Source organism: Pezoporus flaviventris, unplaced genomic scaffold (assembly GCF_033815535.1).
Source record: "Pezoporus flaviventris isolate CSIRO_AGI_PZ_B2104156 unplaced genomic scaffold, CSIRO_AGI_Pfla_v1 ptg000022l, whole genome shotgun sequence".
Lineage (NCBI taxonomy): Eukaryota > Metazoa > Chordata > Aves > Psittaciformes > Psittacidae > Pezoporus > Pezoporus flaviventris.
Window position 1 is genome coordinate 5200796 of NW_026892570.1, and position 20167 is coordinate 5220962.

General features: G+C 35.7%; 1 protein-coding gene across 1 annotated transcript in view; it reads left to right on the forward strand.

Annotated features, from left to right (window-relative positions):
- LRRC2 (leucine rich repeat containing 2) overlaps positions 1–17095 on the forward strand; it is a 52917-nt gene extending 35822 nt beyond the window's left edge. Inside the window, exons 5-8 of the mRNA XM_061456378.1 lie at positions 11127–11272; positions 13081–13236; positions 15076–15212; positions 16469–17095. Coding sequence (XP_061312362.1) covers positions 11127–11272; positions 13081–13236; positions 15076–15212; positions 16469–16518 — 489 coding nt within the window. The 3' untranslated portion in view covers positions 16519–17095. The remainder of the gene's footprint in view (positions 1–11126; positions 11273–13080; positions 13237–15075; positions 15213–16468) is intronic.
- Positions 17096–20167: the final 3072 nt, after the last annotated feature.

Genomic DNA, 20167 nt, shown 5'->3' on the forward strand with positions numbered 1-20167 from the left:
CAGCCCTCATACTGCCAACATCTTGCTATGGGCATCCAATACAAGTATTTATGACCCCAGGTTAGAATGATTAGATCAAATATTACCTAATGCAATTGTGGCTAACACAATCCAGTGGAATGTTCATATGGATTGGTCATCATTGTCTTCTGTGGTATGAGTACTGGGAACTGGGGACTGTAAGTGAGCAAGGATGTGCAGGCTGTGATCTGGTAGGTGAATGGGATCCCTTTACAACATTAAGAAAAGTTGGCAACCTACACACAAAATAAGATAGAAGCTCCTGTTTATCACCTTTTAGAAAGATCAATTTTTATTTGACTTTCAAATCCTTAAAAGTTTCTTCTGGGAAAGCTACAGAAATACATGAGAATAGCAACAGCATTCTCTAATGTTAAACTTACCCAAAAGAAATAAAGGCAAACTTCAGCCCAGCTGAGGTGATCAAAATCTAATTTTACCTTGGTTTTATACACCGAATAATGGCCAAAGAGATACTGATAACATATATGAAAATGGATTCAAAGAGATTGATAACATGCCTTTAATTCAGTCAAGAATTTTTCTCAGACCCATTAAAGTTTATGAGATCATCAGAACTCAGAGACTGAATTACATCTTCAGTAATCAGTCTCCCTTTTCCTTTTCTATCCATTTTCTTTATGACAAGGGCAAAAAATAGAGCAGTCTTGAAGCTTTTAGTCCATTTGATCATTAAGTTGTTTGCTTTCCTAGGAAAAGAGTTCAGTTTTGGTTTTTGGGAATCATATTTTTGTTGTTATTTTTTGTGTGGTTTTTTTGTTTTGTTTTGTTTGTTTAATAGACACAAAATACTACATGATGAGCTATTTTAGGGGGAGAAATCTCAATAAGATAGATCATGACTGTAGTTGCTACCCAGAAGTGGTAGTGGGTGAACATAAGTTATTACACAAAACCATACAGTGTCACCAAACCCCATTTTGAATTGAAGTCCTTAATTTGTGAAGTCAGCTACCATATATGTGTATAAATTTTTAATGGCATATCAGTTGTTTCTGTGCCTGAATTTGTCAAGTCAGCCACATAAGAAATTCACAGACTGTTATGACGTCTGTTAAGTCTGTTAATTTGTTTTGTAAACAGGGAAACTTCAGGACAGACAAGATGTTAAGCTTGTTCTCCTACTGTTTTTCAGGTAAACTACAGTTGTTAAGGAGGTTTCCAGCACATATACTGACTATACTTCTTGCCTTTTTAATCTACCAATTTAATTCTTCAATGCAGGCTTTTTAGGTTGAGGTATGCTATGACTGAGATGCTCTAGCATAACTGAAATCTTGTGTATCTTCGTTCTCTGTTAATAGATTCAATATCTGGTACTGATACATTCACCTTTTTCACGGTCTGGAGTAAAAAACCCCACCCCAAACCGTAGCATTCTGCTTGGCCTAATGCAGCCTATGAATTGGCTGTATCAGCCTACTAGGAACATGTATGTCCAGTACCCAGACTTTTGCAGTATTTCTATTTGGGTGTGCTGTGAAACCATGCTTTGAGTAACATGCCTCATGCAATAGCCTCAGGAGCCAAGCACACTGCTCACTTGTCTGCTTCTTGTAAAAAGCTCTTTCCCTGTTTTCAGAGGCCACTTCTAACACTCTGTAAATTATCTCACTGAATCTTAAAATGAGATAATCTATGCTCCGTTAAGAAAATGGAGAGTGTGTGTTATCATCTTTTACTTGCACAAGGCTTAAGATTTCATACCATTCCATACTATGCCTAAGGAAGAGCAAGCTGGTTCAGTGTTTTTTTCCCAATTTATTTTTCTCTCCTCTTCTGTTTGGTGTCTAATATTTTGTATTTTAAAACCTTCTGTTTAACTTCAGTATTAGATTAGTGTTAGTTGTAAAGTCCTTTGGAAGAAAGGGTTTATGGATCTGCAGTTCAATTAAAATTTATTTTGGCCATATTTATAAATTAGGAATGCCTTTGGACATGAGTGGAAATATAAACTGAAATCAAATGTAAATGTTAGAAAAGGCAGCCTTGAATATTTGCAGGGATGGGGCATCTACCACCTGTCTGGGAAACCTGTTCCAGTGTTTCACCACACAGGTCATAAAAATTTTCTTCTTTATACCTAGTTTGAATCTATGCTCTTTTAAAAAGTTTAGAAACATCACCTCTTGACCTGTCACTACTGGCCCTACTAAAAACTCTATCCCCATTTTCTTTATAAGCTCCTTTTAAGTATTAAAAAGTCACAATAAGGTCTCTCTGGAGCCTTCTTTTCTCCAGGCTAAACAACCCCAAGTATCTCAGCCTGTCTTCATAGATAAGGTGTTTCATCCCTCTGGTCATTTTTGCAGCCCTCTTCTGGACCTGCTCCAACAGGTCCATTTTTTTCCTGAGCTGAATGCAGTACTGCAGGTGGGATCTCACCGAAGCAGAGCAGAGGGGCAGAATCACCTGCCTTGATCTGTTAGCCACAACAATTTTGGTGCGGCCCAACACAGAGTAGTTTTCTGGGCTACAAGTGCACACTGCTGGCTCACGTTCAGTAACCCCAAGTCCTTCTTCTCAAGGCTCTTCTCAATCTTTCATCCGCCAGCCTGCATTGTTCTCAGACTGAAGCCAAAACACAGCACTGCACCAGGTACTGGGAAGAAAATTAACACTATCCCAGCTGAAACCAGGACAATGCATTCTGGGTGGTTATAATTAGCTGTCTCTTGCAACTTTCAACAATGCTAACATGTGAGACCCTAAAAAAAAAGCTGACGTGATTGGAGATTCACTAAACACTAACATTAGTCACCTAAGGTTTTCAAATACAACAGTATCCAGAACAGACACAAATTACTTTTCATACTTTAATACGATTTCAAAAGATATCTTAAATGAGGTTTAACAGCTGGAAAGTTTTTGGTCTCTTTTGGTCTGGTTCTGTTTCTCTGAGAAGTCCTATTCAGCAAAGCAAAACATTTAGCAGGAAGAGCAGAGGTACAAACTCAATGCACGTGTGGGAAGGTTTCAGATAAGTTCCCACTGGGCAGAGAAGAGAACAAATACATAGCGCTATCACATTTGCATATTTTAATATAAAAAAAATGTCTCTGGTACCCACATACAATGGATTGATGATAGTCAAAAGGGAGTTGGAGGTAAAGGGAGAAAAAAGCACATTATTTGTTATTCCATAAAGTGCAGCTAATGAGTGGTATTATTTATTCTCTAAGAATAAAGTTGGAAAGTCTAACTAAAGTTAATGCATTTAATTTATTACTGAATATATTCCTATCAGTTGTTAACTAACTGTATGTAGTTAAATGATTTATTAACTCTTCATAGCTGTTAATAATGCTTGGTGAATCTGACTTTTATTTTCATTCATCATCACTGATCAATGGGAAAGGCATAAAGACAGGAGCCAGCCCTAACAGTTGAAAGCAGATATGTTTGTATTTTTTGTCTCATATAGGACTCAGTCAGGTAAGATCTCCACCCTACTAGTTCTGGGCAGAAAACTGTAGAATTTTACCAAACATGAAGTGGAAGTAATGCTGAAGAAGCAAGGGAATTCAGTGGAGGATATGGGCCAGTGTTTTTTGCTTTTTTTTTATTGAAGGGATGCCAGCTCACAAGCCTTGGCCTCTGTCATGCTTGGGAACTGCAGGGCAAATCACAATGAGTTTCAGGTAAAGAAATTAACGGCTAGATAACTCAGAATGAATATGAAAAAAACACCCGTCTCTTCACCTGCTGTTTAGATAATCCATCTAATTCGTTATTGTAGCTTGTTGTAGAGCTGATTATTGCTGATTTTAGAAGGATGAGTAATTTTACAAGCAATAAAAACGCAAGCCACCATCATTATGGTAAGGTTAAAATAACTTTATGCATTATGGTGTAAACACAGTTTTGCAGGAGTAAGATTTCCTAGATCTCTCTAATCTTCTAATTCAGAAAATTCATGCTGATATTAGTATCTCTTCCTATCTATTTTTAATTAACATATGTTTTGTTTGCTTTGCTATCACCTGTGTTACCCTAGCAACATGAGCCAGTTGCTTTCTGGTCTAACCTGAAGTGATACTGTTAATCCTCATCTGCTAAATTCCTGGACCCAATGCACCATGAATTTATCATTTCTTGTTCAGCTGTCTGAATCTTTACAGTCTTTCCTAATTTTGATTTAGGTCTTTCAGAACTGCTGCAAATAAAAAAAAAGTTAATAAAAATAACAAACTGTTTCCATTATGTAATAACTGTCACTCACTTCTGCATCTCATCTGTTGTACTCTTCCTTGAAAAAAAGTGACAAGAAGTATGGCACTTTGAATGTAGGTGTACAATTGTTTCATTCAGTGGCAAGTAATTTGGGCATTAATTATTATATATCACATTACATATTCAGTTATTTATTTGCTTTTTTGACCACTATTGCATATTGAACACAGGAGTTTCACTGAGTTACATGCTGTTATTTTTTCATCTTTCCATCTTTCCCAGGTTACAGTCAGTTTAAGAAATGTGTGTAGTTTACTGTTCTTATATTAGCTTGTACTTCCCCATATTAGATTTTATTTGTAATTGTAAAACTCTTGACAGCTTTAGATGCATGCTGTCCATAATAAATGTTATTCCTTCTAAGTATTTGTTCAGTAGGAGTAGTTTCCTTTGTTATATTTATGTTTTTATGCACTCAAAACATTACATAGGTGCTTGTAAATTGCCATGTTCACAGAAAATATTACCTGGCATTGCACATGCCAAGTGCAAGGTCCTACACTTGGGTCAGAGCAATCCCAGGCACAGCTACAGGTTGGGCAGAGGGGAGATTCAGAGCAGCCCTGCGGAGAAGTACTTGAGAGAGTTGGTTGATGAGAAAATGAACATGAGCCAGCTTCAGTGTGCGCTCACAGCCCAAAAAGCCAACCGTATCCTGGGCTGCATGAAAAGGAGTGTGACCAGTGGTCAAAGGAGGTGATCCTGCCCCTCTACTCTGCTCTCGTGAGACATCACCTGGAGTACTGTGTGCAATTCTGGTGTCCTCAACATAAAAAGGACATGGAACTGTTGGAACAAGCCCAGAGGAGGGCCATGAGGATGATCAGGGGACTGGAGCACCTCCCGTATGAAGACAGGATGAGAAAGATGGGGCTGTTCAGCCTGGAGAAGAGAAGGCTGCGTGGAGACCTCCTAGCAGCCTTCCAGTATCTGAAGGGGGGCTATAGGGATGCTGGGGAAGGACTCTTCATTAGGGACTGTAGTGGTTAAAACTTAAACAGGGGAAGTTTAGATTGGATATAAGGAAGAAGTTCTTTACTGTGAGGGTGGTGAGGCACTGGAATAGGTTGCCCAAGGAAGCTGGGAATGCTCCATCCCTGGTGGTGTTCAAGGCCAGGTTGGACAGAGCCTTGGGTGACATGGTTTACTGTGAGGTGTCCCTGCCCGTGGCAGGGGGGTTGGAGCTAGATGATCTTAAGGTCCTTTCCAGCCCTAAGTATTCTATGATTCTGTGTTATACACAAGTATGCATGAGTTTTTTGTTGTTTAGTATTAAAAAATTTCTGGGGGAATGTATGTCTCCAGCAGCAATTTGTAGCTAACCAAAGCTAAGTTGCTTAGACACAATCTGAAGGGAACTGGGCAGTAAAACACTTGTTTAGATGAAAAAGTGTATAATGTATCTGAGCTTATACTACTTCAGTACTGTGCAACTTGATTCTAAACAATTTATCTTCTGAGTAACTATACTGGGACAGGCCAGATGACTGATTTTGTTAGACATCTTTTCTTTCTTGTGTAAGAGGCACAGAATAATATTTAGTAATCCAAGAAGTGTTATGGACTGACCCTTCAGTTGTATTTGTGCCTACCTCTTCCTGAGTTTCTCTGAGTTGATGAAAGAGTTCCTGACATAATTTAGAGCAAGAAGCTTGCCTAAAATACAGGAGCATCTTGGCTACACTGGGGACCTATTCAGATATTTTCTATGTGCACAATTTTTTTTCTTTTAAAGACCATTTCAACAATGATTCATTAGTTTATAAGTTAAAAAAAAACAAACAAAAAGAATGAACTGAGACTTTAGAGAATTCTGGTAAAAACCATGTTCTCATCCATGGGGCAGCAATAAACATCATGTGGTTAGGTGGTATTACTGGAAGGCTGCCAAATGTCCAGTGCCTGTGTCAGATCTGTATGAAGGAAATTCTTCTTGTCCTGAAAGCCCAGCTTCATTACGTATGTTTAAATCATAATAAAGATGGCATCATTTGAATAGGACTGCTTCAATTGCTGTTGCATCTCAAAGCAGAAATGAAAGAAAAAAAGATTTTGGCTTTGTCTCTGTTCTGTTGTGAAAGTGAGTAGTTTTGGTCATCTTGTTCTGAAGGAACAAAATATATGTTAAAAGGGTTTTTTGACATATTTAAAGGATACTTCCTATCCAAATATTCTGTAGAGGTCAGTTAATGCCTTTATGCTACTGACATTGCTGCTGTTTCTTTTCTAATGGCTTCAATTAAAACATATGGAGAGTATGCATGCCAAGTGAACTACTGAATCCATTTGAGTTGATGAGAAACCTTTAATTGACTTCTGGTAGGGACCAGTTTTTCCTTTCTAAGGTGTGTCCTTAATTTAGAAGTTTTGTAAACTTGAAGAAGATATGACTTTATGATAGCAAAATGCAGTAATATATGCAGACTGTGTGTAGCTCCAGCAGCAATACTATGAAAATTTAATGTTACTAATCATCACAAATTCTTTTTTTTTTTTTTTGAGGCAGCAGGCTTGTTTTGGCCTCAGTCCAGAAAATCAGTAATTTGGTACTTAATTTCATGCATATGACTCATCTAGTGGCTTGGAACAACTCTTAAACACATGATCCACATTCTTTGGGATTTTAACTGTATGAAAATAGTCCTGCTCTTACTGCTATCTGGTTCTTCAATGACCTATGAATAATGAATACTTGATATTTTTGTGAGTACTGCATATGCAGCCAGTGTTCTCATTCTTAGCAGACATGATGAAAGGTTTGTGTATCAAAAAACCTGCTTAAATAAAAAGCAAAGTCTCTGCTGACTTTTTATTCTTACATCACCATAGCTATAATTACCTTATTAGACTTTAAACAGTAGGTGTTTAAATGATGATAATGCTCCAGTGATGAAGGGGATAATGTTAAACTTCAGCATCAGAAAAACAGTGTGTATTTGTAGATTAACTCTGCAAAAGATTTAGGATTTTAGCATTACAAAATCAGAATAATTCTGTTTGGGTGAACACTGGCTTTTACATATGTTTCTTGTATTTAGCTTATTTAGTACCAAAAGAAGTGTTATTTGAAGTTATGCTTTTTTACGCTTCAGAGGGTTTTGTGAATAAGTGCACTGTTACTAAGGGTTGGAGTTGACTGTTAAGTACCTTGGCCTCCTCAAGTTTAAGAGCCCAGTCTGGAAGTCTCATAGAGGACTAGAATGCAAGTATACATGTAGGTCTTCACAAAACATATCTTCTGCCTCTAAAGATGCTCTTATACTATTTCTTTAATTGTGACTTTACTCCAGGAGTGTCAATGAGATTATAGAATAGGTTATACTTACAGCTTCGTGAAAGAAAAGCTAGGGATTTGGTTTGAATGCATGAGATATATGTGGGCAAGTGAGCAGTTAACATTTAGTGTGCTCCTTTGCTATATATACTGTAATGCTTTCAGCAAGCTAATGACATGCTGAGTACCACTCTATTTGATTTGGGAGACAACATATTCGGAAATGTGATCTTACTGTGATATAAATTTTATTTGAATTCATTGAGTCTGGAATTTGTGGGCACAAGCACATTTGTAATGTATTGATAGACATTTCCTGGTTAAGCCTTTGTATGACTTGTCGTACATTAACTTTGATGGGATGCTGTTTCTGTCACAGAATGTAACAAAAAAATACAGTATTTTTGTTGTAAATCTTGATGTGACTTTACACCTTTTCATTTGTCGGTGTTAAGTAGTAGGTAACACATGATAAACTTGCATGCAACTTTATCAGTAAAACCCTTTCATGTCAAAAAGCAGAACAAAAATAAAAACACACCCATAAATGACATAACTTGTTCAGCCCAGGACATGGTCTCCTTTTCTTTCAACTGAAGGCTTAGCTGTTAGATGGAAAGGGAAGCAGTGGAGTTCCACAAGGTTATCTGGATTATTTCTGTGAACAAAATTATTAAGATAAGCAAAATGGGGATATTTGTCAAATACAAATGGCAAGAGTGATTAAACATAAGAATGACAAGTCCAGGTAGCTGCAGTATTAAATATAGCTATTTTTTAAAATGGCGCTTCCATAAAAGCTATATACTGATTGATTCAAAGTCACATAATAGAACGAAATAGCAAAAATCAACATAAAAAAAATTGTAATGTAAAAATGATAAGGGAGCCATGTTTGTTTGAAAACTAAACATTATAAAAGGTGCAAAAATGCAGCAGTCCTTCAAGAAGATATAAAATACAAAGGGTTTTCTTTAGAAAATATAACACATAGCTGCCATATTTTCCAATCATTTTATATCATAGGTGTTTGTTGTTGGCTTATCAGAGACAGATTAAATAAAAACTCCATTATGTTTCGACATACTATGGACAGGTTTTGTTAAATATTACCCTAAAATTAAAAATACTAAGGGCTTGCAGCTTATACAGTATAATCATGGCTTCATATATTCTGCTGCATGTTGAACCAAACTTTCTAACAAAGGAGTCCATGGCCTTATATTTTGTTACATTTTACAGGAGTACAAACTCATGAAAAAATAAGGTTTCCATCTAGTCGAGCGTTAAACCAATCTGCCATCAATACTAGATGAAAAATATCAGAAAAATATCTGTTCATAAAAATACTATTGCTATATTAATGTTACTTTTAATTTTTAATGCAATAAAGCACTTTCAGGAAAACATATAAAACTATCTTCTGCCGTTGAAGAAATATCATTTTACCACCTAATGTTACTACATTGAGCATGACAGGGACGGCATGTGAAAGCAATGTGTTTAGGAATCTGTGTGAAGAGTGATGTGAGTTGATTTTAAAGTAATTTGCCACTTTGTGTTTAGGAACTGTGGCTTTCCTTCTCTGGGAATGGTTTCAGAACACTTTGGGTGGAATTTAAATCTGTGGGACATTGTTTTATATCTGTGCCTGCTAAATTCCTTCTGGGGAGAGCAAATTGTTCTAAGTGCAGAGAAGCCTGAAATATCTGCTTGGGATTTGGAATTGTGACAAAATCTGAAAACACAAAGTGAATGCAGTGTAAAGGTAGTGCTAATTATATTCTCCATTCTCTCATTGCTACAATCGAGAAGTGTCACTCTTGTTTAAATTGAGGTTCTGTTTTGTTGGAAAAAAGATTGAGTTTCTGCAAAATTTACAGTGTGAGTGGGTAGTCATTGCTGGTAGTCAGTCCTCAAAACAACAGAATAATTTTGAAGTGAGATGTGTCAGGAAAAGATGTGTGCTTGCCTGCTCTGAATCAGGAGGGAAGCATTTCCATGGTAATGCCTCACCAAGACTGTTCTAATACAGTGGTGGGCAGATTTTGAAATTATATCTTTGACTTGAGAAACTCTGAACATCTACCCTGTTTTTGAAAGGTAAATTTAATTGTCTAGTCAATTGTGATATGATAACTTCAGTACATGTCCTTGGAAAGATTTCCCCAAATTTTAAGGTTACACAGCAATATGAGGTTGTATCTAGAAAAAACAAAACAGAAAACAAAACAAAAAGCTCAACCAAACAGAAAACCTCACACTCCACAAGCAAACAAACAAACAACAAAAAGAAAAACCACTGCCAAAAAATCCCAAACCAAACTGGCTCTGACATAGCACCAAGCTGTGAATATGAGCATCTTAAATGGCAGAGGTCAAATTAAGATAAAAGTCTGTCAATACTGCAGTAAGAATTTTATCCATAAAATAGAACAAAACATAAGTAGATTCTTATTAAATAATAATAATAATAATAATAATAATAATAATAATAATAATAATAATAAATCCCTCTCAAGGATTCAGAATGTATTTTATTGCTTTCTACTTCTTTAATTCTTATGCTGTTGTTTGAATTTTGCTCGCTTTGGAAGTAGAAGATATATTTGGTTTGGGGTTTTTGGCTGCTAAAAATTTTCTACACTCTAAGAAACCTTCAGGCAAAGACCAATGAAATTCTTTTGATACTTTCTCTTTTGTAGCAGGATCTATAGGGCTAGATTGGGATGGTGACATATGATTAGGGGCTCAGCAACATAATTTCCATTCTAAAGTACTTTTTTTTCATTAACATTTATACTCCTTTGACTTTCACTTTATCTAGATGCATGGTTTTATGAACACTGATAATTTGAATAATAGATTCACTACACAGAGAGGTTTATTTAACACATTTATTTCTTTAACAGGTATATTTTACATTTGTACTTAACCTTCATTGTGGTAAAGGTTTATTATTTAAAAAGGTAATTAGTTTGAAAAGCATAAAATAAAAAGCTCTAGTGCACCTTATTTAGTTTGCAGTATGGATGATGTATTTTTAAAGATCTTTGAAAAATATTTGACTAAATTTTCTGTTTGCTTAAATTGACAGTTTAATTTCCTAAGGGTCTCCTAGCAATACACTCTCAGTGCATAACAGAGTTATAACAAAGGAAATTATGTGGGTTTTGTGAGAGTTATAAAGTCTCTGATTTTGTGAATGGAAACTTTTCCTCTAACAATAATCAAAACTGTATTCTGTCACTTCAGAGCTTACTTCATATGCAAGCTAGGAAAGAACCCAGTCATTATTTAGATCCAGCCTTAGTGTCATCTGAAACTTCATTTGATACCATGACGGTGTTAGAAAGGTGATGAACATTTCAGGAGATGATAGTTATTTCTGAAATGTTTTTTTTTTTTTTTGGTATAAAATGATGATTAAGAGATAAGACTGGCAAAAAGTTGAATAAAAATAATCATGCAATTCTTATTTTTCAAAGTGCTTTGAGAAAAACAGGAACTTTTGATAAATAAAATGTTTTCTGTACTTTGGAAAATATAACTAAAATAAAGTTCCACTTCTTTCTAGCTAAGTAACCTGAAACAAGTCACAGTTGTGGACGTGTCAGCAAACAAGTTCCATTCTATTCCAATTTGTGTACTTCGTATGTCTAATTTGCAGTGGTTGGATATTAGCAGCAACAACCTGAAAGACCTCCCAGAAGACATAGACAGGTAGTTTATGTTTTTAATTTATTGGCAGGCTTGTGAACTCTAAAGCAAATCTAGAAAGTAACAAGCTTCTAAGGGACAGCATTAATGAAAAATTACATGAGAAAATCTCACTTGGAAATGCATCATACAGTTTTGCATGTAAGCTTTACCATTATTATTGATGGAATAGGTCAGATAACAGAAACTACATTTTCTAGCTCATTAATGGCAGATTGCACAGTCAGTGCCTTTGCTTTTCAGTTAACTAGTTAGATTTTCTGCTGCATTCATGACAGCATTGTTCTTTAGGAAGTTCATGGGGCATACTGTCTCAGTTCCAGCAAAGGGGACTCACCATATGGAGTTGGCAGCAGTATCACTCTGGAGGGGAAATAGGGTGGAGGGAAAGATGAACTAAAGCATATTTAAAGAACCTGGTAAAATTTGTCAGTAAAGCAGGAAAATATTAGTAAGCTTGAAAAACCCACTGACAATTTTCCCCTCCTACTCTGGAGTATATATTCATGTGTACACATATACTTGTATTCTCAAATTAGAGATCTACTGGAGATATTTTTTAAAAAATCATGCTAATCCCCTTAATGGGATTTACTAGTCTGAGAAAGCACTTATTCCTGGGCCTATTTATTCACTCTGGAGTCCTGCTGTAATCTGGTTTACAGAACGTTACATAACCATACGTAAAGAAACTACCAATTAACAAGAGTTTATATTAAAAAAAATTGCATTATTTGTTGAGTTGGGAATAGAGATCCTTGAGACAGAAGAAACTTCACACAAAATTTATTCAACCTTAACTTTTTCAAACCCCTTGTTGCTGGTCAAAAAGACTTTTCTGGGGCATTGTGTAATCACAGATTTCTCTGACAGCAGGGGCTGAAAACTTTTGTATTAGTAATTCAGATGCTCTAGCAACAACAGTATACAACTGCCATTTTTTTTCCAGATCTGAACTGAGATTTGATTAATTTGAAAGCGCTTCTAATAAGATTTTTATTTTATGGAAGGATACTCACTAAATTTAAGGGACATTTCCCTCCTGTAATCCATCTATATTCCTCTGTCTCCAAAATGCTCCTTTTCTACATTTCATCTTCTCTGTTTTTCTACAATGGTGTTTAAGGAATGGGCTTTTCCTGTCAATCAGACAAACTTGTTTCATCAGTTTGCTATCTTCTATCTACTCCAAGGAATAAATGCTCAGTCACAAATTACTACTGCATTAGGAAAAGAGCTAGGGTAAGTAAAGAAAACCAAGCTAAACATGTTCCTTTACAAAACGCTGTCATTAAATTGATTTCAATGGGAAAACTTGCAAGAGCCATATGACCAGGAGCTGGTCTTTCTCTTGCTCCCTTCAGTATTAATTACTAGTGAAAAACAATTGATGGGAATATACTGCCTAGCACGAACGTATCTAGTTCATAGAATCCAGCATACGGGCAAAGGTGTGAGCTGCTGACCCATATTTTTCATCACTTCCAGGATACACATAGTGAGCCTTTATATCATATTCTGTCAACATGTGTATGAAAGCACAATAATTTTTGTAATCTTTTATCTGGGGAATGCTTCTGAGTACTTTTCAGAGGTATGCTATTAATATCTATGATATTGAACCATGACTGGAAATTTCCACTAAAGTTAGTTGGTGACAGTTTGTGGAAGTGTGGTATAAATAATTTTTGAGAAGCAAAAGATGGTGCATGTTCTTCTTTTGTACATGATTAATTCTGTGTTGCTATCTTGGATAAATATTCCTGTCTGAAATAAATATTTTATTATCTTCATCTTTCACATTTTTACAGGTTAGATCAACTTCAGACACTTCTCCTGCAGAAGAACAAGTTGACTTATCTTCCACGAGCTCTTGTCAATATGCCAAAGCTCAGTTTGCTAGTTGTCAGTGGTGATGACCTGGTTGAGATACCCACCGCTGTCTGTGAGTCAACCACAGGTTTAAAGTAAGTAAAAGAGAGAAAGTATGTTCTTTATAACATAAAGTAGGTGCACTCAGCAGAAATATTTTCACAGGCATCAGTTTCTACCACACCTGGTGGTCAAATTAGGACTCAATTTATATCAGAGCCATTAAAGAGGCACTAGAAAGCTTGGAAAATGCAGAGGAACAGCAGTTTTCTGATTTTCATTTGCCACTTCCCCACACTGCTATTCCTGTGTAGACATGGTTGTAGTAGCGCTAACTCTGGAGTCTCATAATCATGTGCCAGAGCAGGACCAGGAAACTGGCAGTTTGCTGTTGATAAGCTTAGTCCTGTCAACAGTATGCTTCTGGGAGTTAAAAGTCTAAATAGTGTCATGTGAGTTTAGTAGGTCATATACTCTGTTGCGAAGCAGCACCTTGTTGCTGCATGCAGATTAAGTCTAAAAGGCCTTTTAGTCTGCAGTTACAATGATCTTGCATTTCTACAGCCGATGCTCAGGCCTTTGATTATGATACCGTTTGAGACTCCATATTGGGTCTGACTGGGATGGAGTTAACTTTTGCCATAGTAGTCCTCATAGTGCTGTATTTATATTTGTAGCTAGAATGGTGGTGAGACACCGAGGTTTTTTGCTACTGTTGACCAGGGCTCCCACATCAAGGCTGCCTCTTCAAACCCCCCTCACAAAGGCCAGAGGGCTGAGGATGAGCAAGAGGTTGTGAGGGGACACAGCTGGGACAGCTGACTCAAACTGGCCAAACGGATATTCCATACTGTATGGTGTCATGCTCAGCAATAAAATCAAGAGAAAGCTTTGGAAGGGCAAACAATTGATATGGAGAAAACTCCAGGAACAAAGGTTATATATATAAAACAAGGTTATTATATAGTGCTACCCATACTGAATGCCTGGTTCCCAGGAAAGGGCTGGACGTTGCCTGTTGATAAGTAGAGAATGCAGAGAATGATTTCTTTTTTTTTTTTTAATATTTAATATTTATTTTGCTTTGTTTTTCTTCTGTGTGTGGCTTTTGTTTTTCTACATTAAGCTGTCTTTATCTCAACCTATGACTTTTTCATCTTATATTCTCCCGTATCCTGCTGTGGAGAGGGAGTGAGAGGGCTGCTTGGTGGGAACCTGGCAGCCAAGACCAACAGACCACAGACTCACAACAATTCATGAGATTTTGAAAAGCTGGATGATTTGTTGGACCATTTGTTCTTTAGAAAGTAACATTTCTTGGATTATGTGTTACTTCTTGAGTGGGAAAAACATCAGAGATTTTCAGAATGTTATAGACTTAATTTGCATGTTATTTTAGATGTGAATGTAACCATCTAGTTTCTCATCTGCAATGTGTAACTTTAGGAAATTTGCAAATATGACAAAATGCATATCCAGTCATGCGTTGTAAAACAGAATGAACATAACAACTACCAAAAAATAGAGATACATATTGTCAGTGAAGTAATACTGGCAAAATTCCAGACTACAGGCAGTTATTAAGGATTTTGCAGTGCTTGGTAACAGTTGTGAAATTATCCTGTAGTCTGTCATACGTTTAATAATAAAGAAATATATTTCTTAAGGCAAAGAATGATTTATGTAGATAAGAAAAAAAAAAGAGAGCTAAATCTCATAAATTTTATATGGAAAGTGGAGTATAGAGAATGTGTTATTTGAAATTTTTACTTCTGCAAATAAGTGGATCCTAATGATTCCACAATGCAAAAACTGAGCAAATGTTCCTTACGTTTCTCTTTCTGGCTGTAGAAGCAACTTCTAAAATGTCATTCATGCAGGCCAGTGAAGTTCAGAAGCCTGATGCATACATTCTTTCGTTAATCTCTCTCTAGATTTGTAAGTCTCAAGGACAGCCCAGTTGAAACTATTGTATGTGAAGACACTGAAGAAATTGTAGAAAGTGAACGTGAACGGGAGCAATTCGAGAAAGAGTTTATGAAAGCATACATTGAAGACCTAAAAGAAAGGGGTATGTGTTAACTTGCAGTAAACTTCCTACCAGCTTGGATATAAATGCAGAAATACAACCGAAACATTAACTTTTAAGAGGACAAGCAATATATCCTTAAACTGTAATTGTCTGTTATGGTAAATAAGACTAAAAGTGAAAATGTCTAATGTGTTTTCTTTAAATTTTGGGCCCTGACTAAGACACCTGATATTGAACAAATGCATACAAAATTAATGGTGTGTTTGCACACGCATTAATTCAATGACTATGTATGCAACGATTATCCTTATTCTCCAGATTTGCTCACCTTACTGGGGATTAGCATTAGGAACTGAATTCCAGCAAAAAGTGCTTCTTCTCCTCAAAAAGAAACACAGTGTATACATAAAATACTCTTTGCATTTATAGAACATATTTTAATAATGAGATGTATAGAATGTACTTATTGTTTGACCACATTGTTTTTATTGCACGTCACCTAAAAAATCTGTGTTACTTTAGTTTGCTGTTCTGTTTTAGACTTACTGTAATTAAGTAACTGGAAATATCTTTTTTTTTTCATTTAGTAAAACATGTTAGGAAACAAAGGGAAAATTTCCGTGAGCCAAAATACCATATAGAGTTTAAATCCCTTTGAGAGTTTGTGTGTGGAAATGGATTTTTGTGGAATGAATCCTATTGTATCTTTTCATTATTTGCATTTCATGAATTGGCATGTAGGTGGTCTATAGAGCAGTCCTACAAGACCTAGCAAAAAAGAAATGTAAAGGAATGTGGCTGCAGAATATTTTTCACATTCTGATACTGGACTTCCATTCTTTAATGTTCATAAACTGCACACTGGAGTATGCAAGCTGCCTACTTCTAAAATGACAGCCAAGCTTCCTGAAACCTTCATTTGATCCTGCCAGGGATAGGCCAGCTTTATACTCATTTGGGGTAAAGCAGCTCAGGGATAATAGATGTTTCTGCCTTCCTAGACAAAACTTATCTCCAAGCTTTAAGGTTGGATCACAAATCACTCTTGTATTTCCTGCTTCTGACCTCTTGTGCTACAGATTATGCCAATACCTGCCTTTAAAAAGCAGACTGGAGAAGGAATAGTTTCTGCATAATGTGAGCTAGCAGAATTTCTGAAAGATAGCAGAGAGATCACTTGTAGAGAACTTTTGAAATAAAACCAAACCTAGCTGTTTCTAGCTAAGGGCTCCATTTATTTGTGCTGGATTACATAGCTAAAGTCTGAGCTGTATTTCTTTTTTCTCTTTTCACAGATTCTGCTCCTTCCTACACTACAAAAGTATTATTCAGTCTTCAGCTCTGAAGAACAGAAATCTCTAAATCACAAGTGAACATCAGAATATTACTATCCATCGTAATAGAAAACACTGGAAATCACAGATGGCCAGAAGCACTTCAAAATCACCATGATTTTTTTTTATTTCTTACTATAGTTGCTCCCAGTAACTGCGGATAAAACAAAGAGCAGTAGAGCCTTCATAAGATGCTGTTTCACCTTTTAAATCAACAAATTTATTTTCTAGTCCACAGCAGCAGCCACTAATTTACATATAGACCTGATGAAAGTAAATATTCACTGTAATAAAATATACACAGGCATCGATACCCTCAGGTTGAATACACTATATGCTGTAGTTAAAGCAGTGGAACATGAATCACCATCTTAAAAAGAGATTTTCTTTTATAAGAGGTGAAGGATTAATTTAGAAAATGAATGTGAGCTGTTTTTTTCTTAAGTCCAAATAACTCACTTAGTGCTTTACAATATTTAAAGTGCAAACGCATATATAGTTGTTTGCATTTACTTTCTGTTCTTCAAGGAAATTGTCCTTCCTGGGATTTTCAGTTTAGATAAAATTCAACAACTTTATAAATAGAAACTGCAGCAATTCAGATGCTTTTTTCCAAGCATATTATAAGCTTTTAATCTGTTTTCAAATTCAAGTACCAACATGACTGAAACTGTGCAAAGCAGTCTTATAATATAGCAGTGTATAAAATAAGATTTTAAGGAGTAAGCAGTGTAAACAAATACTATCAGCAAAATGTTGCTAAAGTTCTCCTGCTAATGGTTTCGGGTTACAGGATTTCGTGGACATTATTGACATTTTCCAAGTTGTATAAGAATGAGTTTGCTGGATAAGAAGTTTTGTTGCTTTCTATTTACTAACCTGTTTATATATAACTATGCATGTATAGGTACATAGAGTCTCAGGAATCTAATTTTGCATTTTTTTTGTTTGTTTAATAAATTAAAACTTTTTGATCTAAAAAGACTTGGAACTTTGAGTATTAAGACTCAAATTAAACTCAAATTTGAAAATGTAAATAGTCCTAAACTTATGAGTGTAGTTAGGGGAAATTATGTTTACATCTTGCTTTTTTTCTTATAGAAAGCTATGTCCAGTTTTGTGCAGTAGTGTCATTTAAATCAGTCATATTTAAAAAGCAAAAGATGTGCTTCTTAAGACTTCTATATATACAAAAAAAAAATACTACTTTTGCTGTTTTCCTTCTTCTTTAACTTTTTAGCATTAATTCTTTTGAAAGAAAAGAATTTTTAAATACTAAGTGTGTTATTTATTCCCATCACAAACTTCTGTTGTTAGATTACTAACCAAAATTAAACTCTTTCAAGTTGGTTTTTCTTTAGGTGTTAATGCTGCTTTTAAGCAAGAGCTGAAGCAAAGAGAAAGTTTCAAAAAACTCCAAGTGGGCTTATAGAAATCAGTCTTTCTGAAACTACCCTACAAAACTTTTTTTCAGTGAAATTATAAAATTTGTTGATTAGGTATTAATATTGATGTAATAAACTTCCTTAAGACATCTGATTTGGCATTGCTTGAAATTCTGCTTCTAGAGTTCTATTGTAGTCTAGTATACCTGAAAATCAGAAACGAAAATCACAGCTGCAGTGTTTATAGAATTTTGATGTCCATTATGGGAGCTGTAACTTTTAAGAAAAAACAGCGGTGTAAATGGAATTAGCAAAACAAAGATTCTGCTGTCAGAATTTTTGAATAAAACTACAGAGTAATTTTGCATGGAAGTGACCTTCGAAGAACAACTGGCTCAATCCCTCTGCCACAGGTGGGGACATCTTTCATTAGATTAGATTTTTCAAAACCTTGTCCAGCCTGAACTTGAGTACGTCTCATGATGGGGTATCCACAACTTCCAGTGTCTCACCACACTTATTGCAAAGAACTTTTTCCTTATATCCAGTATAAATCTAAACCCTGTTTGAGTTTAAACTATTGTTGTGGTACAGGCCCTGGTAAAAGATCTTTCTCCCTCTTTCTTGTGAGCACCTTTTATATATTGAAGAGCTGCAATAAGGTCTCCTGTAGTCTTCTCCCACGTCTCAGCCTCTCTACATAGGAGAGGTGATTCAGCCCTCTGACCATTTTTGTGGCCCTCCTCTGGACCTGCGCTAACAGGTCCCCAGATCTGGATGCAACACTCAAGGTGATGATCTCATGAGATCAGAATAGAAAAGAGTCACTCCCTTTGACCTGCTGGCCAGGCTCCTTTTGATGTAGGTTATGATGGTCTTTCTGGGCTGCAAATGCACACTGCCAGCTCATGTCCAATTTTTCATTCACCTGTACCCTCAAACGCTTCCCTGCATGGCTAAGAGCTTTTATTCCTAGCATTTGTAGAACTTTACTTCCTAAAATCTTATAGACAGAAAGAAAGGATAGTTTTTGTCACAGAATTTGTCAAATACCTCTATTTAAGGGGAGAATGGTGTACATGAACAACTGTTTCCATTATGCCTAAGATATCCAGTGGGTAATGTCAGCTATAACTGAAAGTTCTAATTTCAGCATAACTGCATTTGAATTCTATTTCTGTGTCCTATACAGCAAAAATACTGCCAGAACATACTTATCTCATGCAGTTAATATAATTTTATTATCATCATCCATTGCAGTACAAAATCTGTGTGTCAAAAGACACCCCATTTTGAACCTGATCTAAACTGACTGGTTTTCTACCCGACTTGGTTTGCTAGTAATTTTACTTTAAACTATTATCTTTTACTAAAAAACTATGATTCTAGAGAATTCTGTTATTGGTATGTTGCATTCTTGCTTTTTCAATTTTTTGAAAGTTTATAGTCTTATGAATGAAAGAAACTTTGTGTACTAAAGGCAATTTACATTATTTTCAAGCTTCTGAAGTCAGATACTTAGATACCTAAACAAAAGCAATGTGCATTTATTTCTGAGCTGCAATATCAACGTGCATATGTACAGCATTCTTGTTGGCTGTGACTAGCTGCCAAATACTACACTTCCTAAAAGTCAATACTTTCTTTTTTGCTTCAAAAGTAGTTGCTATTCAAAAGCAGTAAAACTGGGAACAATTTCAATATGTGTTGTAGAACATTCAGTGGCTAAATGTGCATTGTTTTGGCCATGTTTTTAAATATAGCAAAGTACAAGCTTGGGAGATAAACTTCTAATGAAAGCAAATAACCTGAAATTTAATCAATGAGTACATAGGAATAACATAGTCTTTTAGCAGATATCAGTTTAAAAATACAGTGAAAACTGGACAATATATACTTTTTTTTTGCCTTGAACATTTACACACCATTGAGACTGTTTTACCTTGTTTATTTTCTGCAATGGAAGCACAGAGCAAAATGATAAACAGGGAATGGGCTTTTCTTGATGATGTGATTTGATTTTTGTAGTGGTCTTTGAAGGACTTCTGCACAGATTATCTCATGTTTCATAGAGGATGGGAAAAGATTGGAAACTAGGGTTTTCTCTGATTTTGAGGTTTCATTTGAACGAGATAATAAATAATAAATGAAACTGTATCTAAGCATAACACAGGTTGTTTATCTTTTGGATAATCATTCTATATGTTCAGCAGTTCAAGAAAAGTCTCCTCTCTTTTCAGTAGTCGAATTTGCTACTTGGGTTGATTCTAGCTCT